The sequence below is a fragment of the Kogia breviceps genome, chromosome 19 (assembly GCF_026419965.1).
Source record: "Kogia breviceps isolate mKogBre1 chromosome 19, mKogBre1 haplotype 1, whole genome shotgun sequence".
NCBI lineage: Eukaryota > Metazoa > Chordata > Mammalia > Artiodactyla > Physeteridae > Kogia > Kogia breviceps.
In genome coordinates, this window is record NC_081328.1 from 47,052,687 (window position 1) to 47,079,064 (window position 26,378).

Below are 26,378 nucleotides of genomic sequence, written 5' to 3' on the forward strand. Positions count from 1 at the left end.
ACAAGAGTTCACTGTCCTTCACAAACCCAAAAGCACAGTCACAGGCAGGTAAAGACGCACGTCCCTCTGCACGCTTCAAAGCCTCGGCACAACGGCCTTCCCACTTGCCAAGTGTAGCAAGATAGTTAAATACATACAGGTTTTCATTTTCCAACAAATGGTTTATTACTTTAAATATTCTCGTCAGATGCTCTGGTGTTGAAGGTAAACTTCAGAATGAAGAGACACCGTGAATGCTGAAATAACTGATATCAGTGGGAAAATCACTGGTACATGAATGCTTTTATGCCTTCCATCTACTTTTCTGTATGTGTTCTAAAATTTGTAAATGCAGGGACTTCCCTGGTGACCCAGAGATTAGGACTTGGTGCTTTCACTGCCGTGGTCCTGGGTTCAATCCCTGGTTGGGGAACTAAGATACCACAAGCTGCTTGGTGCAGCCAAAACAGGACAAAATTTGTAAATGTATTTAAAGGCTCAAAAATCAAAATGCTGCAGAAAGGTATAGATTGAGAAGCTTTCGTCCATCCCCTGTCCCTGTAAGGGGTGGCGGAGTCAGTATGATCATATCTTAATGTAGAAAATGTGACATCTCGGTACAAAATGAAAATAAATATTAAATTAGATGGAGGTTTTAAAAAAATCTCTTCCACTGCTATATGTACTCTCTTTACTAGTTTTTTATTTATTCTCCACACATTCAAACTGTGGTTGCCCTTCTATAAAACTTCCGAGACCTGGTCGTGTGGGCAATGGTCTCTGGCTGAGTAGCCCCTGCCCACCTCTCCCAACCTCAACTGGAATCAGCACTGCAGAGCTAGTGAGTCAGCACAGTCTGACAATTAATCACGCGGCCCTTCAGCCTCTGGATTGCCCTCGGCGACAGACTGATGCACCGGGAAAGTCCCCTGCAGCCTGAGTCACTGTACCCATTCATCCTGCGAAAGGGTGATCTGTCACCTCCCTGGCAGCACCCAGTCCAATCTGCCTGTGCGGGGCCGAGTGGCCTGCGTGGGGAGGGCAGGTGAAAGCCTCCTGCGTCCTCCTTCAGCTTTTCACTTCACTCTTGGCAACTACAGGAATTTGAACAACTGCCTCCCTCCCTCCGTCCTGCCAGCCAGCCAGACAGACAGATACATACCCAGCCGCAACCTGGCCTGTCATCATCATCAATGTACATGTCTAGCAGGGCCTGGCCTCTTCCCAGGTGAGTGGTCCTGGAGGCTAAACCAGTGTTGGGACAGGCAGATCTGTCTGGACGTGGCAGGGGTGGGGGTCTCTGCTTTGCTGGCCCACAGTTCTCCAGGGACCCCAGGAGGGTGGATCTGAACCTCTCCCCAGAGTAAAACCCACTCCCAGCGCTTCTGAAAAGCAGCAACCTCATTTAACCAGAATGACGGCTAAGAAGAGGCCATTCTGCACAACAGTTCTATTTTACCAAAAAATAAAAACGACACCCAGAATCACTCACACAGCACAGCCTTGCTGACTACAGCTTCTGGGTAAACGTGGGTCTTTGCAAACTGTGTTCTCTAATGCTGTGATTTTGTTTTGTGTTCTATAACCTATCGTTTAGAAATTAAATGGACCATCGATGCAATTAAATTATTTACATTAAAATGAGGAGGTGGGAAGTGCCCACAGCAAGCCAGACTTTGGGCGGGAGTTTCACAGGAAGCCAGGCCTGGCTGCCACTCAACACCGTGTGACTGACAAGACAGTTCGTGGTGACAGCTAATCAGCCCCTTTGTCCATTTGCAGGTAGCTGCAAGATGGGACAGCAGGACAGTTGGCTCAATAGGGGGCAAACTGAAAGAAGGAATGTTAGAAAGTCCCAGAAATGCAAAACAAAACAGTTCCAATAGTAAGCCGTATAAAATCAGACTCAATCAACAATGAAAAAAAGGAATTAAAAGAATAAGATTCATGGGACCTCTCTGGTGGTGCAGTGGTTAAGAATCTGTGTGCCAATGCTGGGAACGCGGGTTCCAGCCCCAGTCCGGGAAGATCCCACGTGCCGCGGAGCAACTAAGCCCGTGCGCCACAACTGTTGAGCCTGTGCTCTAGAGCTAGCGAGCCACAACTACTGAGCTCACGTGCCACAGCTACTGAAGCTCACGCGCCTAGAGCCCAGGCTCCACAACAAGTAGAAGCCACCACAATGAGAAGGCTGAGCACCACAAGAAAGAGTAGCCCCTGCTCTCCGAAACGAGACAAAGCCCACACGCAGCAACCAAGACCCAACACAGCCCAAAATAAATAAATAAACTAATTAATTTTTTAAAAAAAGCAGGTTCTGGATGGCAGATCCTCTGGCCCACCTGATCACACTCCAATTTGGGTGACATGAATCATATTTGGATGGGAGAGGAAGTTAACCCTGCTCACTTTTTCAACTGTGAGCTGGGAGTGGGGGAGTTGGAAAAAGGGGGGATACAGGTGCAGGAAGAGAGGCTGTGAGCGTTCAGAGTCAGTGAGCTGGGATAAAAGCACTATGCAGAGAAAACAGCAGAAGTTTTGAGACTAAGAAGGAGAACTAGCACAGATGTGGGGGGGGGGGAGCTACAGAAGTAAAACTCCAATAATCTCTGATCTGCTTTTCACTCACACCAAGTGTTCCTTCTTGGGACTGGGATAGCTGGCACACACAGTGAAGCTCTTTGTGTCCCCCAAATCTGGATGTACTTCCTCTATACCGACACACAATGGTTTTCCAAATTCAGTGACACTGTGCCCTTGGAGTCCCCTGGTGGCACTATAAATAAAACTTTATTAGCTGTAACTAGGGAAGGTCTGCCTGAATTACATATTAGCTGTGTCTATGAAAAACCTCTATTAACTGGAACCTAGCTTATAGAAATCGTTAACTGTCTCCCCTCTCTTTTTTAAAAAAATGTATTTATTTATTTTATTTTTGTCTGCGTTGGGTCTTCATTGCTGCTCGCGGGCTTTCTCTGGTTGCGGTGAGTGGGGGGCTACTCTTCATTGTGGTGCGTGTGGGCTTCTCACTGCAGTGGCTTCTCTCGTTGTGGAGCACGGGCTCTAGGGCGTGGGCTTCAGTAGTTGCAGCATGCGGGCTCAGTAGTTGTGGCTCGTGGGCTCTAGAGCGCAGGCTCAGTAGTTGTGGCACATGGGCTTAGTTGCTCCGTGGCACGTGGGATCTTCCTGGACCAGGGCTCGAACCTGTGTCCCCTGCATTAGCATGCAGATTCTTAACAACTGATCCACCAGGGAAGTCCCTCCCCTCTCTTAATCTTGTTAATTAGCAGAAAAACAAATGATAACAAACAACTTAAGGAATTTATTAAAAGACAACCACCGCCATCTTCCCAGGGTAGGGTAGATTTTGCCACATTCTCTGGACTCTCTCATCTACGTTTAATGTTGCTTTTGATAGCTGATTCCATCACACGACCTGAAGGACAGTTAATAAAAAATATTCTGCTACATTTGCTTCTCCCTTTCCTTTCCCCTGTATTTTTCTGCACTTTTTGAAAGTTGCAGATAGCATGACATTTTGCCTGGAAATTTTCTTAAGAAAAAGGACATTATCTTACATAACCACAAAACCATGATCACACTCAAGAAATTTAACATTGATACAATATTATTATCTGATATTCAGTCCTTATTCAAATTTCTCCCAATTGTTCAAATAATGTCCTTTATAGCCTTTGGTTTTTGATCCAGGATCCAGTCAGAATCTGCCCTTAGATGTCATGCAACATGAGTCTTAATCTGGAACAATTTTCCCCACATTTTTTGGTCTTTCTTGAATTGAAAATCTAGATAGGACGATTACAGTTTTTTTGTGGACTATCCTACAATTTGAATTTTTTAACAGGTCTGTTCAGGTATAAGTGATATACAAAAACCTGCACATATTTAAAGTATATAATTTGACAATATTGGATGTATGTTTACACCTGTGAAGCCATGCCCACAATCAAGGTAATTAAGCTATCTCCTGAAAAGTTTCCTTATGTCCTTTGGAATCCTTCCTCCTATTCCACTCATCTGCTTTCTGTGGCTATAGTTTGCATTTTCTAGAATTTTGCTTAAATGGAATAATACAACATGTATCCTTCTTTTACACAGCATAATTATTTGGGGATTAGTTTACCCTTTTTTATTGCTGAGTAGTATTCCACTGTAAGGGTAAATCACCATTTGCTTATTCATCCACCTGTTGATGGACATTCAGGCTATGTCCAGTTTTTGGCTGTTACAAATAAAGCTGCTATAAACATTCATGTAGAAGTTTTTGTCTAGACATATGCTTTCACTTCTCTTGGGTGACTATCTATGAGTAAGATGATTGGATTTGATGGTTGAGTATGTATGTTAATCTTTATAAGAAACTGTGAAGAAACCTCCCAGGGTGGTTGTGCCATTTGCATTCCGAACACAATTTATGAGAGTTTCAGTTCCTCCAAATCCCAACCCACACTTGATACTATCAGTCTTTTTCATTTCAGACATTCTGATAGGTATGTGGTGGTATCTGTCTGCAGTTTTAACTTTGCATTTCTCTGGTGATGAATGATGTTCAGCACCTTTTCATGTGCTTATGTGCCATCATGCTTCTTTAATGAGTGTATGTTCAAAGCTTTTGCCCAATTTTTTGGTTTGCGTTTTTCTTTTCATATAGAATTTTGAGAGTGCTTTACATATTCTCACTGCAAGTTTTTAATCAAATTAATGATTCACAAATATTTTCCCATTTTGAGTTAATTTTTGTCATGGTACGTGGTGTAGATTGCAGTTCACTTTTTGCAGATGGATGTCCAATGGCCACAGCACCACACGTTGAAAAGACTATCTCTATCTCCACTGAGTTGAACTGTCTTTGTAAGTTCAAAAGTTAGTTGTCCGTATATGTGTGTCTATTTCTTGACTTTCTATTCTGTTCCATTGATATTTTGCCCATTTTGATGCCACTTCTACTTTTTTTTTTTTTTGTGGTACGCAGGCCTCTTACTGTTGTGGCCTCTCACGTTGCGGAGCGCAGGCTCCGGACGCACAGGCTCAGCGGCCATGGCTCACGGGCCCAGCCGCTCTGCGGCATGTGGGATCTTCCCGGACCGGGGCACGAACCCGTGTTCCCTGCATCGGCAGGCGGACTCTCAACTACTGCGCCACCAGGGAAGCCCTGCAGGAAAGTTTTAAACCAAAAATACAATTTTAAAAACAGATACAGTGCTATTCAGATTATCTATCTTCTTAAGTGAGCAGCTTGTGTCATTCAAAGAATTAATTTCATCAAAGTTATCAAAAGCTTGGGCATCAAGTTGTCCATAAACTCCCTCACTATCCCTTCAGTGTCTCCAGAACCTTCAGTGATGCCACTTCTCTCATTCCTGATTTGGGGTTTTGTGTCTGTCTCCTTATCAGTCTGAGCAGTTACTGATCTGCTCAAAGAACCAGCTTTTGGTTGAGTGGATTTTCTCTACTGCTTTTCTGTTCTCTTTTGCACTGACCTCCACTGTGATCTTTATTATTTCCCTTCTCCTACCTACTTTGGGTTTAATCTGCTTTTCTTTTACTAACATCTTCAGGTTGAAGCTGAGGTCAGTGATTTGAAATCTTTCTTCTTCTTCTTCTTTTTTATTTTATTTATTTATTTTTTTGCGGTACGCGGGCCTCTCACTGTTGTGGCCTCTCCCATTGCGGAGCACAGGCTCCGGACACGCAGGCCCAGCGGCCATGGCTCACGGGCCCAGCCACTCTGCGGCATGTGGGATCTTCCCGGACCGGGGCATGAACCCGTGTCCCCTGCATCAGCAGGCGGACTCTCAACCACTGCTCCACCAGGGAAGCCTTTCTTCTTTTTTAATAAGGGGAATTAACATTTATCTATTTATTTATTTATTTGGTTGCACTGGGTCTTAGTTGCGGCAGGCAGGCTCCTTAGTTGTGGCACATGGGCTCCTTAGTTGCAGCATGCTTGCAGGAACTAGTTCCCTGACCAGGGATCAAACCCAGGCCCCCTGCATTGGGAGTGTGGAGTCTTAACCACTATGCCACCAGGGAAGTCCCTGAAACCTTTCTTTATTACCTTTACAGGACTATAAATAATTATAATCTTCCATATTTATCATATAAAAAATTATGTTCACGAGAAGTTTTTCCGTTGAAAGATTCTGGAATAATTTTTATGACACAGAATTGTGTATTATTCCCTGTGTCTGCCTAAAACAGTATGTGAAAAATATCAGGAGAAAGATTAGATCTGTCTAAAGTCATATCTGCACAGGACAAAGAAAGGAAGATATTTGATCTTTATGTAATTAATATGATTACTGAAGATAACCCATATTTTTCCTGGCTATGTATCACTTTGTACCTTGTGTTTTTGCCTAAATGTTGTCTTTCTTCTTTTCTATTGTATGCATTTAGTTCTAGAAGTTTCCCTCTCAGCACTGCTCAGCTGTGTCCCACAGGTTTTGATACGTTGTATATACCTTTTTATTCAGTTTAAGGTACTTTTTTTTACTTCCCTTGAGACCTCCTTTTTGAAAAAAATTATTTTAAAAAGTTTTATTTCATTATTTTACATATTAATATGTTTATGATTATATTTATAATTATATACAAATTATACTAAAGTTTATAAATATCAATTACATTATAAAATATACATAAATATTCTCCCAGATTTACTGAAGTATAATGAACAAAAATGTATATATTTAAGGTGTAAAATGTCATGGTTAAAGTTTGTATTGTAAAATGATTAGCACAATCAAGTTAATATATCCATCACCTCACATAGTTACCTTTTTTTTTTCCTTGGAGTGAGAAGAGCACTTAAAATCTACTCTCATCAACTTTCAAGTATACAATACAGTATTGTTAACTAGTCACCATGCTGTATATTAGATCCCCAGAACTTATTTATCTTATAGGTGGAAGTTTTTCCTCTTTGACCAATATCTTCTCATTTCCCCCACTCCCCAGCCCCTGACAAACACCATTCTACTCTGTTTCTATGAGTTGACTTTTTTAAGATTCCACAAATGAATGAGATCATACAACATTTGTCTCTCTCTTATCTAGCTTATTTCACTTAGCACAATTTCCTCCAGGTTCAACCATGTTGTCATGAATGACAGGATCTCCCCCTCCTTTTTATGGCTAAATAATATTCCACTGTGTGTGTTTGTGTGTGACATTTTCTTTATTCATTCATCTGATGATGGACACTTAGGTTGTTTCCACATCTTGGCTATTGTGAATAATGCTACAACAAACTTGGGTGTGCAGATATCTCTTTGAGATACTACCGACTTCATTTCCTTTGGATATACACCCATTAGTGAGATTGCTGGATTGTATGGTAGCTCCATTTTTAAATTTTTGAGAACTTCCATGCTACTTTCCATAGTGGTGGCACCAATTTACATTTATAACAAAAGCGCACAAGGGTTCCACACCCCTTATTTTCTCCACACCCTTGCCAGAACTTGTTATCTCTTGTCTTTTTGACAACAGTCATTCTGACAGGCATGAGTTGATACCTCATTGTGGTTTTGATTTGCATTTCCCTGATGACTAGTGATGTTGAGCACTTTTTCGTGTGCCTTTTGGCCAGCTGTATGTCTTCTTTGGAAAAATGTCTATTCAGGTCCTTTAACTTTTTTTTTTTTTTTTTTTTTGGTGGTACACGGGTCTCTCACTGTTGTGGCCTCTCCCATTGTGGAGCACAGGCTCTGGATGCACAGGCTCAGTGGCCATGGCTCCCGGGCCCAGCTGCTCTGTAGCATGTGGGATCTTGGACCGGGGCATGAACCCGTGTCCCCTGCATTGGCAGGTGGATTCTCAACCACTGCGCCACCAGGGAAGCCCGCTTTGACCATTTTTTAATCAGGTTTTTTCTTTTTGAGTTGCAAGAGTTCCTTATAGTAGTATATTTGGTATATTAACCCCATATCATATAGATGTTTGTAAATATTTTCTTCCATTCTGAAGGTTGTTTTTTCATTTTGTTGACTGTTTTCTTTGTTATGCAGAAGATTTCAGTTTGATGCAGTCCCACTTATTTTATACATACTTATAATTATAAATATGATTTTACATATTTATGCTGCTTATACATTTATTTATATAACAGTTATACTTTAATAGTTTTATTTTATACAATATATTCATATTATTTATTAAACTTTTATAATTAAAATATTTTAATCATTTATTTTAAAGTATGCAGTTTAGTTTCCAAGTGTTTGTTGATTTTCCTATTACGTCTTTTGATTTTGCATTTGATTCCACTGTGGTTGTAGAATATGCTGTGTTAAGATTCCAGTTCTTTTAAATGTGTTGTGGTTTGTTCTATGATGCAGGATGAGGTCCATCTTGGTGTATGTCCCTGGCACTTAGAAAGAACATGTGGTTTACAGTTGTGTGGAGCTTCGTCCAGCAGATGGATGGTGCTGTTCAAGTGTCTGAGAGAACCTCCCTGGTTCCCCGTCTACTCGTTCTGTCATTTACTGAGAAGAGAGTGCTGGATTCTCCAGGTGTAATTATGGATTACCTATTTCCCCCTGCAGTTCCACCAGTTTTCATTTTATGTGTTTTGAAATACCGTTATTAGGTGAATAAACATTTAGACTGTTCTATTCTCATGACGGGTGGACTCCTTTAGTGTTAGGAAACACCTCTATGTCTCTGGTAATATTCTCTGCCCTGAAACCTACTTTGATACATTAATGGGGGCATTGCTGCCTTCTTTTGCTTAGTGGTAGCATGATATGTTTTTACTTTTAATCTATTTGTGTCTTTACACTGAAGGTGCATTTCTTTCAGGCTCATATAATTCATTCTTTTTTTCCTTTTAAATCCAATCTGACATTCTCTGCTTTTTAATTGGGTATTTAGACTCTCTACATTGTGATTATTGATATGATTACACTTAAATCTATTGTGTTATTATGTTTGTAGTATTTATCTCATCTATTCTTTGTTCCCTTTCCCTCCTTTTCTTCTTTCTTTTGTGTTGCTTGTATATACTTATGATTTCATGTTACCTCCTTTGTTAGCTATAGTTAAAAAAAATTTTTAGTGATAACTTTAAGGTTTATGGACTACATTTTATCACAGTTCACCTTCAGGTGATATTATATCACTTCAATGCAGTGAAGAGAACCTAACAATAGTATTTCCTCAATTTCTCTCTTCCCAACGTTTTTGTTACTGTTAGCATATATTTTGCTTTTACATATGCTATAGACTCCATAGTACACTGTTATTACTTTTTGTTTAAACAGTCAATTATCTTTTAAAGAGATTTAAATAACAAGGAAAATAAACCCCACACATTTATCCGTGGAGCATTCTTTCCTGGTGCTTTTCACCATATTGTGTAAATGCATGTTTCCTCCGGGTATTATTTTCCTTCGCCCAAAGGGTTTTCTCTAACATTGCTTATACTGTGGATCTAAGAGTGATGAATTCTTTCAGTTTTATATGTCTTAAAAAGTCCTTATTTTGCCTCCAATTTTTAGAGATATTTTCACTGGGTACAGAATTCTACGTTGATGGTTTTTCTTCCAGGACTTTAAAGATGCAGCCCCAACTGTCTTCCTCCAGTCACTGTTTCTGACCAGTGATCTGCTGTCATCCTTATCTTTGCTTCTTTGTTCCTTTTCTTATTGTCTGCTTCTGAGTTTTTTAACTTTTTTAAGCAATTTGATTATCAGGTGCCCTGGTGTAGTTTTCTTCATGTTTCTTGTGTTTGGGGTTTGTTGAACTTCCTGGATCTGTGGGTTTATAGTTTTCATCAAATCTGAAAATATCTTAGCCATTATTTCGTCAAATATTTTTTCTGCCATCCCCCATTAGGGGCCCCCAGTACATATATATTTGGTCACTTGCAGTTGTCCCACAACTCAAAGATGTTCCTTTAGTTTTATAAAAGTTTCTTTTCTCACTATGCTTCATTTTGGAAAGTTTTTATTACTATGTCTTTAAGTTCACTAATTTTTCTTCTGCAACATTTAATCGGTTGTTAATCCCATCTAGTATACTTTTCATGTCATGGTATCATGGTTTTCATTTCTAGAAGTTTGAGTTGGATCCTTTTAATATCTTCCATGTCTCAGTGGAGCTTTTTTATGTGAAACAGACTTCTAATGACCATTTTAATGTCCTTGTCTGCTAATTCTAACATCTGTGAGAGTTCAGAATAAGTTTCGGTGGACTCATTTTCTTTTTCTCCTCATTATGGGTCATATTTTCCTCCTTCTTCACGTGTCTGGTAATTTTTGCTTGGTAGCAGTAAGTGTAGAGTAACATGGTGTATGGGTGATTTGAGAAGAGATCCTCTGGGACCAGATTTCTTGGAGATTATCAGGGCACCAAGACAACAGGAAAGGGCTTTCCTAATGTGCTGTTACTAGATTTCCTTGTCCCGAGGCACGCCTTCTCTGCACATCAGTGCCCCCACAGTGCACACTGCCCCTTCAGTCAAATGGCACCTGATCCTTCTGAGCCTGTAGCTCTTTCTGGAGTTCCCCTCCTTGCTTCTTCCCAGACTGAGCCTACCTTCTCTAAGGCTGAGGTAATTCCTGTGCCTCAATCAATTTGAAAACACGGGCCCCCCGCCTTCAGACAAAAAGAAAATCCAGGCCCTCCCCACCACCCCCGTGACCGAGGAGCACGTAGGCTCCGGGCTGGAGTGCCCCGTGTGCAAGGACAACTACAGGTTGGGCGAGCACGTGCGGCAGCTGCCCTGAAACCACCTCTTCCACGACAGCTGCATCGTGCCCTGGCTGGAGCAGAACGACAGCTGCCCCGTCTGCCGAAGAAGCCTCACAGGACAGAATACGGCCACCGACCACCGCCCTTACCCCCGGGCCTGGCAGGGGTGGGGTGAACTTCTCCTCCTCCTTGTCCTCCTCCTTCAGCTTGCCTGGTAATGAGAACCTGGCCAGCAGCTCCTGAGCAACCCGGCCGGCCCCCAGGGCGAGCACTGGGCCACGGGACGGGACTGCGGACTCCGTGGCCCCCTGCACCCCTCATGCCCACGGACTGCGGTGCCACTGGGCCTGCAGCGGCGGAGGCTTGGAGGACCCACCCCTCCCTCCTGGCTGCGGAGGGAGCCCGGCCTCCCCAGGGCCGGGCGTCTGACTCCCTTCCCATTTGTATCTGACTTCACCCTCTACGTGTTCAACGGCGGAAAGGTTTTTATAATTTTAAGTTATTACTGCTTTGAAATAAATGGACGTTTGAGCTCAAAAAAATAATTCAGGTAATTCTCTGAATCCTTTAGGAGCCCCTCACATAATGACACATAGTGTGTGCTCAACATATGCTTGTGGGACGAAGAGGGGGCCCAAGACTCATCCCTTAGCTGGGAGTACAGCCTGAGTGGGGCCCACACCTTCTTAACTCTTGGGGAAGTGCCCCGAGGGTAGGAAGCTCCCCAGCCCGGGGACAGCTGAGTGCGTTGGAGTGCTGCAACACCTCGCCTTGTCTGTGACTCTGTGCAGCTTCCTTCATCCCAAGCTGGGCGTCCCCTTCACAAACAACATGACTTCTGACCCTCACGGTGGCCACATCAAGGACTCACTCTGGGAGCTCTGAGCTTTGCGGGAGGCACATACCATATGAGTAAGCAGAGGCCAGATGCCAGGAGGGGAGGGGAGGAACAACTCCTCAGAAACACACGGAACTTTAATCTCTTGGAAACTCAGGCCAGGGTGATCTTGAAAAGGAAGGATGACGTAAATGATGCTCAGTCTCAATCGGAAATACTAAAAAATGTCTCTCAGTGGGATGACTGCCCTTAAATAAACAGGTGCTACAAGCTGGTTAAGGAGCTGATTCAGAGGATGGTCCCAGTGCCTGCATTTACAAGAACACTGCAGGCTAGGACACTTCCAGCTGGGCCCAGGAACAGCTCCTCAAGTGTTATTAAATGTGTAATTCCTCCAGCATCGAGCAGACAGTGAACGCAGGCCCTGAGATGGCCTTAGAGCAGGTGTAATGGAGGAGCACTGCAGCATCTGTGCTGTCGACGAACTCTCCCATATTGGGCTCCAGAGATAAACAGATCCCTGGAGACAAATGTGACCAAGAGGCAGTTTCAAACCAGATTACGATGATTAACTGCAAATTCCATGAGAATTCAGCAGCAAAGCGCAATTCTGAAGGGTCATCTACTTTCATGTAAAGAAAAAAAATTAAAGCAGAAATAGTCACTCCAAAAACTAAATATAAAGGCATTCTCTATTTCCAGGTACTAAAAGCTACTAAAAATCCTGATGAATACAAGAATCACAGTTGGCTGAAGGTGTTCTGTAGCACTGGTGGCCCCGGGGAGCAGGCCTGGGTGGCCGATTGCACCCCGTCATCTGTTAGGGGAAATCTTTTCGTCCCTCCCCTTCACTGGGCTTCGCATCATGGTAGCCTCTCCATTTTATGCATCCAGAGCCTTTGCACATGGTCCTTAATGGCCAGGTATCAAGAGCAGTGCCAATGAATTTCTAAACGTGTGATACAGATGACAAAGGTATTGAAGTAGGAGAGAAGAAAGGAAGGTTCTGAAATAACTTCTCCAGGAAAGCCCTCTTGTTTATGTAGCTTGGCTTTTCAATTAATTTTGACAAAGGGCAAAGTAGAAATGACCAAAAGGTACAGTTTCCTGAGCCACAAGACCAGGCTTTCAGATCAGCAACAAAAGGCTTTAGTGTAGCAGAGACAGGCTGGGTAGAAATGAGGTTTTACCGCTACTCCCTTCACTCTAAAGTTTCCAAAACCGCTTTATACACCGTAGTTCTGATCTCTGTAACCATGCTGCAGGAATTGTTATTACCACAACTTTATGGAGAAGCAGATGATGGCTGTGGGAAGTAAAAATAGCTGGCTTAAGAAATTGAGGGCAACAGGACCTAAATTCAGTTTTTTAAACTCTCAAATCCAGGGTTTTGGCCGGTCTTTTAAAGTCACTGTTTATCCAAAGTTAGTTCAATGGGTTTGTTGAAATATAGAATATTTTGGCCATCATTTCAGAGCAGACAAGCAATAGGACATTGACTGGACACAGCAGGGCACTGGGTCCAAAAAGGGCCAAGGCTGAACTGAGATCAAGGTCAGACTTGGATGCACTGAGGAGGATGGAGGCTGTTCCCAGCATCAAGACGAGCATTAAAATCAGGAACATGCAAGGGTGTATTGATCGCAGCCTCCCAGTCAGTACTGCTAGACCAGGAAAATGAGCGAAACTGCAGGGCTGAGAGAGAGTCCACATGACTGTCTGTATAGAAATGCCCCGGGAGCCGACAGGCCACCTCTCAGAACCAGGAGACCAACAAGGCTGCTTCACAAGATGACTCCAGTCACCAACCCCAACGCAACCCAACATAATGAAAGACGGCCTTCTCCCTAGAGGCACACAGGCTATGACACCTTCTTTGGGGATGCCCCCGCGACACTCACAGTCTCATGCAACCGTTACCCATTTTTAGCCCCCTCACAGCAAAGCTCCAGCTGCCACGGCGTGGGGAAGTGGTCTCAGCAGCTGCGCAGAGCCCAGATAAGAGAGGAGGACCCAGATCCGTGGGGAGCCAGGTCAGAGGCTCACTGAGTGGGCAGGCATGGCTCTTAGGGGCCTGGAGCAAAGAGGGTCATGTGAGTGGTTTCGGGCGGCAGCGTGCAGGACTGATGCACGAAGGTGGTAGGGACAGGACCAGGTGGCCGGATCTGCCTGACGCATTTGTCACCTCCAGGCCCACCGGTGCTAGGGAGTGGGAGTCCTGCGGTGTGTGAGCTGAAAATAGCCCCAGGTAGCGAGCGGCCTGCAGGGCTATCTCAATGGCACAGGGGTCCTGAACAGGAAGGAGGGGCTGACACTCTGAGCTGAGGTCCCCTACTCTCTCCTTTTACCCCTTGCAGAGCAGAGAATGGTCTCCCCCTTTGCATGGTGATGCCCTTGCTTCCTGCCCTCCTTCTCTGTGGCTCTGCTGATCCCCCTTTCCTGTGGGTGGAAAGGGCTCCACTCAGCTCACAGCAAATTGTTACAGGTTTGCTATGGGCTCCTGGGCAGCTCCTTAAATGAGCATTTTCTTATCTGCAAATAATCTACAAAACCACACTTATAGCATGAAGTTGATGCAAGAACTAAGAGAATCTTCACATGAGAGCCCCTGCCACGGGGCATCACCCAGATACACACACGCGTGCACACGCACATGTACACAGCGGGCAGGTCAAAGTCCAATTAGACGTATGGTTGTTTCTCTGCTGATTCTTTTCTCCCAACTAGAGACCATTTAAGTCACCATTCCTTCAAAACAAGCAAGCAAACCCAACAACTGATGCCAACTCGTCTCCCCACTTACAAACCCCTCAAGCAAGCTGGGGGCCGCACCCCGTCCTTCCTCCTAAGCCCCCATTTCTAACCCCCCCATGCACTTCTAAAGCCTGACTGTCAAGTGCGGCAGCCACTTTGAGGGTCTCTGTCCTGCTCCCAGCGCTCTCCCTTGTTCCGGAGCCTCCTTCTTTATGTTCTGTTATCAGACTTCCCAGCCTTCCCCTCTCTGACAACCTCCTTCCACCCTCCCTTCTCCGTCCCCCGAAGAGCAGACCCCGAAGCTCAGCCCTCAGCCCACTGGGCCTTTGTGTCACATTTCCCCTTCAGGACTTGCCTGCCATCGTCATCGGGTTAGATGAGGGCCCTAGTCTCCATCTCCCAGGCCATGAGGCCCCATCACCAGTGGTCCCCTGAGCATTCCCCTCACCACACCTCCCCGCTCCGTGCCCCTCTGTCACTGACACAGCCGGCCCATGACCCACACAGGTTCAAACTCGAGAACCATTTGTTCTCCACACCCACCTGGCCCTCCTGTTACCTGTGCGTCCCCTACCCTGGCCCTTCCTGTCCAGCAGCCCCCACCTTCCGGCCACCCTCACCCCTCCCTCTGGGCGTGAATTCCTGCAGCAGCGGCTTCGGTGGCCCCCTGCCACCTGGGTTATAATCTCCTCTACACTGAGGCACACAAATACAGCCCCACCCACAAGATTTCTCCACTCTTTGAAGAGTCACCCTCATGCCAGGCATGTGTGTGGATTCAGCCTCATAGCAGAGGGTTTTGTCCCCAATGGACAGTGTCGAGGGCAGGGATGGCTGAGCTCTGCGACACCTATGGCCTTCAGCAAAGTTCTGAGTACAGGGCCTTGCCTAGGACTTCGAGCAGTGGACATGTGACTGCAGACCCACAGGCATGAGGACAGGGGTGGGGAGGTGCCTACTGGGAGCTGAGCTGGAGACGTGGGCTGGGCTGTCATGGCTGAGAAATGACCGTTAGTGCCGCGGCCTGAGCCTTACAGGTGACAGCATGGACCTCCACGGGACTGTTCCCAGGGTCAGGGTTGGGGAGGGAAAGCACTGGCTGGAGACAGGAGACTGATGGGGTGAGGCGGGGCCGAGCGTCAAGAAGGAAGCGGGCAGGGTCATTCGCTGGCTGGAGGGGTGGTTGTGGGTGAGGAGGGGGCAGCGCACAAGAGACAACAGTTGAGCCGAGGGCCAGCGTGACAGACCAGGACTGGCCCCAGGGGAAGCACAGCCTTTCCTGGGAGGGAGGGAGGCCATGGAAGGCGTGAGGCCGGGAAGAGGGAGAATGGACAGTGGGGCCGGGCCCCCCGCCCTACTCTCAGCAGCTCTCCTGTGGGGAGGTGGTGGGGACAGACATTACTCACACTGTCCACGGCGAGGATCTTGGCCCAGATGAAGACAAGGAGAGGCCGCAGCTCCCTGGCTGAGCTCTGGAGCAGCTTCAGCACGTAGGGGAAAATACCCACAGACAAGGCCTGCGAGAGAGAGCACGTCAGACCCGCGCCGGAGGGACCAGAGCGCATGGCGTCCTCAGCACTAACGGAGCTGCACGGGGAAGGGTTGTGCCTCCCTCACCTCCAGTCCTTCTCCTGGAAGCGACCCAGGCCTGCCTGCTTGGGCTGCATGAGCTCACGCAGCTCACAAGGTAAGAGACACGCCAGGCCTCCACCTGAGTCTACCTGTGGTGAGCTACATACGGCCTCCCTGCTGGCACCTGAGAGTGTAAGAGGGCTAGCAAGTACTGCTCGTGCATTCTGGCTGGCCCTACCCACAGTCCTTTCCTGAATGTTCTGAAGCACGTCTTAGGTATCACATTGTGTCATTTGTAAACACTTAAGTGTTTATTTCTAAAAAATAAGGTCTCTTTTATGAAAACATGACCACATACCACTACCACACCTAAAAAAATGAACAATTACAATTATTCTTTTTTTTTGGCTGTGCTGCACCGCATGCGGGATCTTAGTCCCCTGACCAGGGATTGAACTTGCACCCCCTGCATTGGAAGCAAGGAGTCTTAACCACTGGACTGCCAGGGAAGTCTCAACAATTATTGTTTAATAACATAAAGTATTCAGTTCATGTAAAATTTCTAATTGTTTCATGAATATTAATTTTTCAAATTTTAACTTTCAAACTTTCATTTGCAAATAGAGCCCTATAAGGTCCAGACCCTGCACCTGGTGGTGGGTCTCCTGAATCCCCTTTTATCTCTAGGTCCCACTTGATCTCCCTCCCTGGTGATTTATGTGTTGAAAAAATGGATCACTTTTGACTCTATTTTTGTCAGTGTTTTGAATGGCCGTTTCTATTCTCTGTGAATAGAATGATAGAAAAGTGTTTCAGAGTTGTGCCTAAAACCACAGTGAAAGGACGGTGAGTGAGGCTTCGCAGGCTTCTCCCAGGAGAACACACGCCGTGTGTGGCCGGGGACTCAGCCCAGAGGCTGCCAGCTTCCTGGCCTGGCAGGGGTGAGCCCCTCCCTAGAGTGTCCCTAAAGGACACTTCCTGTCCTGCAAAGGTGAAGCCTAACAGAGGATGGGAAAGGGCCCCCCAACAATGTGACAATGAAGGTGCAAACAGTGAGGTCCCCAGGGGACTTGTGGGCTTAACGGTCACCCCCACAGTCATCCTCGGCCGCACGGCCAAGGTCCCTTGATTCGTCAGACAGTGACGTGGAGTCTCGTGGCCCACATTGCGGACACAGGAAGCACGCACCAGGCTCACCGCCCAGGGACCCAGGTCCAGAAATCTTCCCAGCAGGTCCAGGGCTCTCAGCCGGTGCACTTGGCTCAGCAGCACCTGGAAGGGAGAAGAGGCGGTGTCACCACAACACCCCTGCCCCGCAACACGGAGCCAGGATGAGCATCCCCGAGGGCTGTTCTCCCAGGTCAGCAGGTGCCCCTTTCTCTATGGCTCATGCTTTACACAGGCTGGGAATGCTCCATTTCTTCATGAACAGATAAACTATGTGCACGCTGTAGGAACTACCAGAACAGACACTTTATAACCTCATTTAAGAAAATGTCCACTGATGACACTGGTCTATCCACTTCCAGACACTGTTCTCTATGTACAACGTCCCCTGTTTGTTCTAAATTCGATAAGATACTATTGTGTTTCTCATCTCCTTTCGGACTAAATGATACACCACCCTCACTCTCACTCTACATAGCTAGCTAGATACGTCTGACCATTATGGCTGCCAATGGCAGCACTGAACTTCTTTTCTGAAAATGTGTATAATTCATTTAAACAATCTCCTCATTGCTAGATACTTACATTACTATCAAATTTTTGCTATTGTAAACAATGCTGTGATAAAAATCCTACCAGGTAGATCTCTGCACACTTACCTTTTTTTCCCCTTCCCCTAGGATAAACTTGAGAAGCAAAATTACAGAGTCAGAGCATATACACACTTATATCACCAGATTGCCCTCCAGCTGAACCAACCTGCCCACCAAGCCTTGGCTGAATACCGGGCACCAGGACATGTTTGCTCCGGTGCTCACGGGCTACTTGGCCTTGGGAAAATAACTTCTCTGAACCTTAATTTCATAATTCATAACACAAGACCCACCCACAAGAGTTCTATTAAATATCAAATTAAAAGCTACCAGCAAAATATTAGCCCATGTTACACTATTATTTGCCAACATGATAGGTAATAATAAAATGCTCTTTTAATCTGAATTTCTTTGATTACAAGTGAGGTTGAATATTTTTTCACAGGTTAATAGGCTATTTCTCTAGTAAACTGGCCATGCATGTCCTTATTTTCCTAAATGTTTGGCTTTTTCTTTTTGATATGAAAGGATTCTTGGTAAATTAAAAACAGCGACCCCTGCCACGTATTTTTCTCTTTTTTCCTGTGTTATATCAAAGCTTTAAACTTTAATGGAGTCATTTATATTGAGTTTTCCCTCACGATGTTTACCCAGAGGTCACATGAACAGAGTGTGCGGGCGCGGTGCTGGGTGCAACTGGGAACAGTAGGGCCCCTCCCATCACCACCTGGCCCAGACACAGACATTCTGCAGCCACACTGCAATAACCATCGAACAGACAGCTGGGGGCCACTCCCTACTCTGAGGGTCTGAAAGCTCTCCCTCCCAGTGGGCGATGTTTGGGGTTCCTCGGTTCCAGGCAGAGGGGTTGGGAAAGTGGGCCTTCCCCAAGGAAGGGCAGGTGGCCAGCCTGACGGGGGAGGCTCCAGAACCAGCCAGACCTGCAGGCCAAGCTAAGGGCTTCAGCTTTTCCTAAGAAGAGCAGCAGAGAGACTTGTCCAATGTGCCTGCTGCAGGCAGTAGGCTGGCAGGAAGATGGATGGAGGGGTGAGATGGGTGGACTTGACCATGGCCATGACTGATGGTGAGAAACAGACTGCAAGACAGCTGGTGGGCGTGACCGACAAAGCCTGCTGGAGGAGGGGGAAGAGGGGTCAGGGAAAGGAGCCGCTGGAAGAGAAGATTCGGAATGAGGCAAGAGGAAAGAACAGAAGGACAGGCCAGCCAGCCCGGAGTGGTCTGCAAGGGGGAAGCTGAGTAGAGAGACCGGCGAGGGAGGTGGGAGAGAAGGCAGGGAGGTTTTAACTGTGTACCTGCTCCCGGAGGTGAGGGTCAGTGGTGGGACTCATGAAGAGGACCCTCTGGCTGCAGGGGTGTGGACCGTGGGGTAGGGATTGAACGGGGGTGAGGAAATGGCACAGCCAGAGCAGTGGTTCAAGGGGCTACCCTCTGAGGGGTGAATACGGGTTGGCGGGAGGAGGGTGGGGAGCAGGGAGGGTCACCAGGTGGGGGAGAGGAGGTGGCAGGAGATGCTGGAGGGAGTGGAAAGAGGAGAGGGGGTGCCGGCAGCAGGAGGCTCCTGAGGAGGGGTTCCCGGGTGGACGGGGGGAGGCTGGGGAGCTTCCCCAGGTGCACGCGTGGCCCATGGCTGCAGAGGAGGCGAGAGCGGGTGTTCCCAGCCTGCGGGCAGCCCAGGGGTCAGGGAAGCGGAGGTGGTTGGGTTCAGTTGCTGGAATGTAATTTCCCACTGGTTTGGAGCCTGTTTCCACATCGCTATTTCGAGATGGATGATCGAGTGGTTCATTTTATGTTTGGAGAAGTGAAGGTTCTCTAATCAAGAAGCTGGGAGAGGTTATGTGGGGCTGCTCACAGGGGCCTATCTGAACGGGGCCTGATCCCTTTCCCATGTTTAACTCAAGGGTTATCATGTGCCACTGCAGCGGAAAGACAGATCTGGAGGGCTAGGTTAGACGGCTGAAAGGCATGGGCTTTGGAGTCAAGCTGACCTATCTCACTTCCTCACAGTGTGGCTTAAATCACAACCTCTGGACACTTCAGTTTCCTCATCAAGAAGAGTAGAGATAACATGTGACTTGGGCTTATTTTCAGAATCAAATGAGATGCAGCCTGTCTGGTACAACGCGGTCTGGTATGAGGGGTGTGATGAATGTTAGTCTTGGTGTCAGCATCCAGCTACAGGATGTCTCCATCTCTCAGAAGCGATTTGATTGACTATTTATTTATTTATTGCTGTGCAGCTTGTGAGATATTAGTTCCACCACCAGGGATTGAACCTGGGCCCTGGCAGTGAAAGTGCTGAGTCCTAACCACTGGACCACCAAAGAATTCCCTATTTGTTTTGGTTTTTAACATCTTTATTGGAGTATAATTGCTGTACAATGGTGTGCTAGTTTCTGCTTTACAACAAAGTGAATCAGTTATACATATACATATGTTCCCATATCTCTTCCCTCTTGCGTCTCCCTCTCTCCCACCCTCCCTATCCCACCCCTCTAGGTGGTCACAAGCCACCGAGCTGATCTCCCTGTGCTATGCGGCTGCTTCCCACTAGCTATCTATTTTACATTTGGTAGTGTATATATATGTCCATGCCACTCTCTCACTTTGTCACAGCTTACCCTTCCCCCTCCCTATATCCTCATGTCCATTCTCTAGTAGGTCTGTGTCTTTATTCCCGTCTTACCCCTAGGTTCTTCATGACCTTTTTTTTTTTTTTTTTTTTTCTTAGATTCCATATACATGTGTTAGCATACGGTATTTGTTTTTAAAGAAAATGGAACTGCCGGAGGTTCAAGTCTCTAGAGATCCAGGGCAAGCAGAACCTTACATTTACTAGGTTTGTGAAAGCAGGTTAATTCCTCAAAAATCAAAGACATCAAACACATCTAACACTTGTAAAGATTCTATTTACTGATTCCCTTTGTTATTTAAAACACTGTCAATGTGAATAAAGCTCTGTGTTTTCAAGTAAATAGCAGAGCACTTTGCAGGGGAAGAAACGGCAACTTGGGCCAAGAAACCTAACCACGCGTAGCAGTTCGCGTAGTTCGCATTGCTTGTTTCTCATGTGCACTGACCAGCAGTAAGAGGTCTCCATTACAGCGTCTTATTTACTGATGGCAAAAGTAACAGGGAAACCATCACCATCACTACTGCAATGCGATCTTTCCTGACTCTGTTGTCTGTGTTGACGAAACACACATGAAAGCATCAACAGACAGCCCACTTGTCTCAGAGACTCAAGACCCTCAGCAATGCAGGGTTTTGTGCTGTGGGTATTGATGTTCCATTGGAAAATAAACAGCATCAATAACAAGTCCTAGGGAAAATGTCAAGTATTGGTTTTTCTAAATGTTACCGCTACCTCCGATTCCTTCTGTTGATTTACATTAAAAAAAATTGAGGCCCAACATAAATTAAAATTACTTTTTTTAAAAAGGACTGGCTTTTGTTTGTTTGTACTTAAAAAAAAAAAAATTTCCTGTTTCAGTGTGCCTCAGGCCCCGGGGAAATTACAGAGATAAATGTTGGTGAACTAAATGAGTTACTGGGATTTCTTTCTGTCTGTGGCAACCCAAACTGAAGATTAATCATGGAGATACAAATAAATACCCAAACTAAAACAGAGCTGCTAGGGCAACAACCTTTCATTTGCCTTGTGCACAAAAAATGCACTCAGGCTTCTGCGCTGAGGCTGCTGGATAGAGCTGCTTCTTAAAAACCAGGTTCTCAAGCTCCAGTCCCGGCCTGGTGGACCCAGGAATCTGATGATCAGAGATTCTGGAGCCACCGATGAATATAATATGTGTAATGATAACATCCCAGTTATTATTCTGATGCCACCTAATAATAATCCTGTACTTTCAGACCAAAAATTCTATTTGTAAATAAAATGATGCCATGAAAGCAAACAGGGTTTCCTAATGAAATGCCCACACTGACTTGTAGTATCTGTGTAAAGGTACTATCACGGAATCCTGTAAAATTTCTCTCTTCCCTCTCTTTTCCACAACATTGATTCCTCCTTCTCTGCCTGGGGCTTCTTTGCACATGGGCCACTGAGGGAGTGCAGACAGTAATGCTGAGTCCAGGCAGGGCCACCAGACCAGGGGACCACAGGGCCAGGCCTTGCAGTGTGGCAGGGCTCAAGAATCTTCCTTCCCAACCTTTCTGTTGATTTTTTTGTTTCGTTTTTTTTGCGGTACGCGGGCCTCTCACTGCTGTGGCCTCTCCCGTTGCGGAGCACAGGCTCTGGACGCGCAGGCTCAGTGGCGATGGCTCATGGGCCCAGCCGCTCCGCAGCACGCGGGATCCTCCCGGACTGGGGCACGAACCCGCATCCCCTGCATCGGCAGGCGGACTCTCAACCACTGCGCCACCAGGGAAGCCCGATTTGTATTTTTAAAAGGTGAAAAAGGACATCAGGACTGGTCAGGAAAAGTGTACATTCATGCTTACATCTACACGAGAGGCTGCAAATCGGCCCAAGGAGACAGTTCATTTTACCCCAATGGTCCTCAGTTAATGCCTCTCAGTTTTCAGAGGGAGAAAACGCTCTCTGGCAGTGGAAAAAGTAGCAGGCAGTGGAAAAAGTAGCAGGGATTGGAAAAGCTGTGACGTCTCTGTATTAAAATTCTCTTTCCCTTCAGCAACACTTCCTGACTCGCCAAGGCACTGGGGATAATTTATGGATAATGGGGCCCAGGTTCTGGCAAAATAACTGAATTAATGAGAAAGAAGCCAACACCGCGGGCTACCCCAAATGAAGCAAGCCCTCCTTTGCATTGTGTTGGGTTTTCTTGTTAAGTACAGGTTCCTGCACTGATCCACGTGGGACACAGCCCAGACAGACTCCCCATCAGAATGATGAGGAACTTATGGTTTATGTTCGTCTGAAAGATCGCACAGAAGATGCCCCTTTCTTTTCTTTCAGAGTCATTCCCTCATTTTGGCATCAGGAAGTTGGGTCTTCTCTTTCCCTGAGGGCGTGTGGGTTGTAAATGGGACATTAAAGGAAAAGTCAATAGGAGGCCATTTACAACAGGATTGTTTGCCAGGCAGGATTCAGTGCTGGGCATCGTGCCCCTGCTTGGAAAGGACCGATTTTATCTATCACATTATTGAAATAATAGGAAGGTCAGTGGAGGCTGGCCAGTCTCCTCTCTTGAAATTCAGATGACCCCGGGAGCTGGGGAGCACAGCAACCAAGCGGCCACTGCTGTCCCACAGCCCTGCTGCCGGCCCTCCACTCGCTGCATGAGAACTCGTGGGCTCCTGCCAAATGGCGAGTTTTCTTTGTTGTGTTGTTATCGTTGCTTTTTGTTTTGTTTCGTTTTGAAAATTTGTTTATTGCTCACCTTGCAAACTAAAGATAGTCAAACTAATCTAGAAACACACATGAGGAGTACTAATAATTTCTGCATTCTTTTCACAATGTCAGAAAATAAGCAGTCATAAGACAGGAAAAGCACCAAAATATCTCCAGGGAAGGATCCTGGCCAACACCCTGTGCCCACGTAATTATCAAGCCACGAGGACAAGGCTGTGTGGTGGCATTTCCACAACTGCACAAACTGCTCCCACCGCTCCGCCGCCTGGGTCCCGGCACACAGTCCTGAGCCAGATGAGACCTCAGTTCTGTTGCAGGCACCTTCCCAGCCTACCATGCGGTCAGCACAGAGCGGGAGAGCAGACCACGCAGGGAGGGGGCCCGCCACGCTCCAGGTGGGACAGGGATCAGCCGTTCACCTATTTTTCAAACTGTCCTCGGCGGCGGGAGCCGCTCAGAGAGCGCATCTGGCCCAGTGAAGATGAATGGTACTTCTGCGAGACATGGTCAGCAGCCTGGTGAGAAAGTGGGGCCCTCCTGGGGGGAGGCAAGGCCTCGTCCTCGGGCAGGTGAGGCAAAGCAACCTAATCAGCTTTCTGGGGGGAAGGTGATGGTCTTCCCAGCCAGCTCTCCGAATTTAAGACCCCACTTCCTAACTGGACACGGATGTAAATGCCCACCCCCTCCTGCTGCGGGCACGGCCCCTCCCACAACCGTCCACAGTTCTCAGCCAAGTTCAACTGCCCCATTCCCACTGTACACAATCTCTTCCAGGGCCTAAAGTGAATTATTAGGGCTTGGTGTCTACACTGACAGTGGTTTTAAATCTCATTTGACACTGTCTCAGAGCAAAACAGCTTTGCTTATGTCATGACCTGGTCCCTACACCTGCCCCATAAATATACATTAATTGAAACGAAAGTTCTGTGAAAACTTGCTAAACTTCTTGCCTGTGACGAATTTTGGTATTTTGTCATCTCATTACCCAAAAGTTAGCTGGGTGAGACCCACAGAACTGATCTCCCAAACCACTCATGGGGCACCAGGTGCCACGTAAACGCTGACACAGGCCACACGGGTGACTACGCTTGACAGCACAGCCAGAGAGTGCAACAGCCCACAGCTACCGCGGGGCACAGCCCCCTGGAAGTGAGCAACCCACAGGTGCCGGGAGTGGGGCCCACGACCTGCGTGTGTAATTTGCTCAGGCTCTCCCATTTTCTCCGCAGTTGATTTGCATCTCATGTCCTTCCACAGAGAAGGGCCACTGATGCCAGAGCCGTGCTGGAACGGAGCTCGCTGGCAGCAGCACTGGGGGGAGAGGGGAGGGCAGCTGGTGACAGACCAGGTCAGTGTTTAACTGCGGGGGAGAGGCTTCAGTGACCTCGCCAGGTGAGCCCGGGAGGCAAGGGGGCATTAGCTCCAAAGCAGGAGGGCTGTCACACACCAGCGCACTCAGCCCCAATAAACTAGTCCCATCCCGGGTGGCTGAGGGGTTTTCTAGCTCCCTCATCAATCTGGCTCACCTGGAGACACTCACCTGTAAGACAATGGGAAGCTGCTCAGGTGGGTTCCTGTTCTCCACGCCCATCGTGAGCCACACCTGGAAGGCGGTCAGCTGCTCAGCAAAGAAGGGGCTGTGCTGTGGGACGAGCAGAGGGTTAGCCAGGGGCTCTCCTTCTTCACCTGGCTCTGCCTTTACACACCGCCCCCACCATCGATTCAGCCGTGTGTCTTTGTGAGGCCCGGACTCCACTCGGCGACCACCATCCAGGTGAGGGGACACAGGGCCGGGCCATAGCAGAGGAGGTGGTGAGACATGGTCAGACCAGGACGTTTCATACGGCAGAGCCAGCGGCTGCACGGACAGACTGGGTGTGGGTAAGAGAGGGTTGCAGTAAGGTTAATGCCGGGGCTTGGGCCTAAACACCTGGAAGCGGGGTCCCAAGACCTGAGGCGGGAATGCTGAAAGAGGAGCACGTTTGGGAGGAGCACGAGGGGAACTCAGCTTGGACACGCTGAGTTTAAGGTACCTACTGGACACCCGACTGAGACATCAGGGGGACGATGGCCTACATGAGCCCGCTGTCCAGGAGACGGGTCTGGGCTGGAGAGACAGATCTAGTTTAAAGTTAAGTGAGAAACAGAGGGGACCCTGGGCTGAGCCCTGGAGGCCCCCGAGAGTGAGAGGCCAAGGAGGTGGAGACACAAGGGCAAGGCCAGCAGAGGGGGATCAGGAGTGGGTGGTGGCCAGGATGCCAGGGAGGAGTGTTTTAGGGGAGGACATGGTCAGCACCTTCCATGACTGCAGAGCGTCAGGCATGACCAAGGTCCAGAGCTGATGGTGACAAGGAGGGCCCTGGAGACCATTAAGGATGTAACAGGAGGGCCCTGGTAGTGGGCAGAAGCACAACCGGACTGGGTTCAAACAGAAGAAAAGATGATTCAAAGACTCAAGAATAGACAGTTCTTTGTAGGAATCTGGCTGCAAAGGGGAAGGAGAGACATGGGGTGGGGCCAGAAATCAGATGGGATCACGTGACTAGGAATTTCTTTTTTAAGGTGGGGGAATAAGGGCGCGTTTGTAAGAGGGGGAAACTGCTGATGAAGGAGGGAGGTGCTGGGCGAGGGCCTTGGCGAGTGGACGCCTGGAGCACAGGTTGGGGGCAGCACTGCTGGTAGCGGGAGATGCAACACAGACGGGCCCGGATGGCAGGACTTACAGACAAGGGCCAATGTGGCAGGACTGACAGAGGATCCCTCTATCCCTCCTGTCTCTCAGCGAGGTGGGAAAAGGAGGTGCTGTGGTTGGAGGGGAGAGCGAGCGGAGAGGGGACGGAAAGGAATGTAGGAGATGTGTCCGGACAGCACGCCGGGCAGCATTTAAGGCCCCTGGAGGGTAGTGACCGCAGCAGGTCACAGTGGGCTTCCCCAGCCTGGCGGTGGGGGTGCGGAGGGTGGCTTGTCCTCGCGCAGGGACTGCGGAGGGGATGCCTTTCGTGGAGATGATGAGGACGAGGGAAACTGAAGAAGTAGTGGCTCAGGTAGGAGGGGGCCCAGGCTGTCAGAGGAGGTCTGGGAACTGAGAGACCAAGCAGTTAGGACTGCTGGGTTTTCTGTCTTACATAGGCATTTCCACTTAATACGCAGCTCTGCTGTCCCTGAGCTCCAGATAGAAAGAATTCCAAATCTCTGCCTCCGGCCCACTCCTCTCTGTCTCCCCAGGGGAAAGCGGGTGTCTGTGTAAGGAAGGGTGGGTGGGAAGGCAGGGATGCGGGCTGTGACCCCAGGTTCCTGCACGTGTGGAAGTGTGCGCATAGAGGACTCCAAGCCGTGGGCAGGGCTCCAGCACAGCTGCGAGCCAGACCAGGTGTGTTCCCACCGCATCCTCTACAGAGGGGCCTGG

The 26,378-nt window shown here is 47.5% G+C and overlaps 1 protein-coding gene across 3 annotated transcripts in view; it reads right to left on the reverse strand.

The window, feature by feature from the left end:
• The window catches only part of RPTOR (regulatory associated protein of MTOR complex 1), a 337,818-nt gene that overhangs the window by 54,331 nt on the left and 257,109 nt on the right, over nt 1-26,378 (reverse strand). For all 3 annotated transcript variants that reach the window (XM_059048339.2, XM_059048338.2, XM_067021425.1), the window contains 3 exons: nt 24,513-24,614; nt 17,051-17,134; nt 15,697-15,807 (listed from right to left, as the gene is read on the reverse strand). In XM_059048339.2, coding sequence (XP_058904322.1) covers nt 15,697-15,807; nt 17,051-17,134; nt 24,513-24,614 — 297 coding nt within the window. The remainder of the gene's footprint in view (nt 1-15,696; nt 15,808-17,050; nt 17,135-24,512; nt 24,615-26,378) is intronic.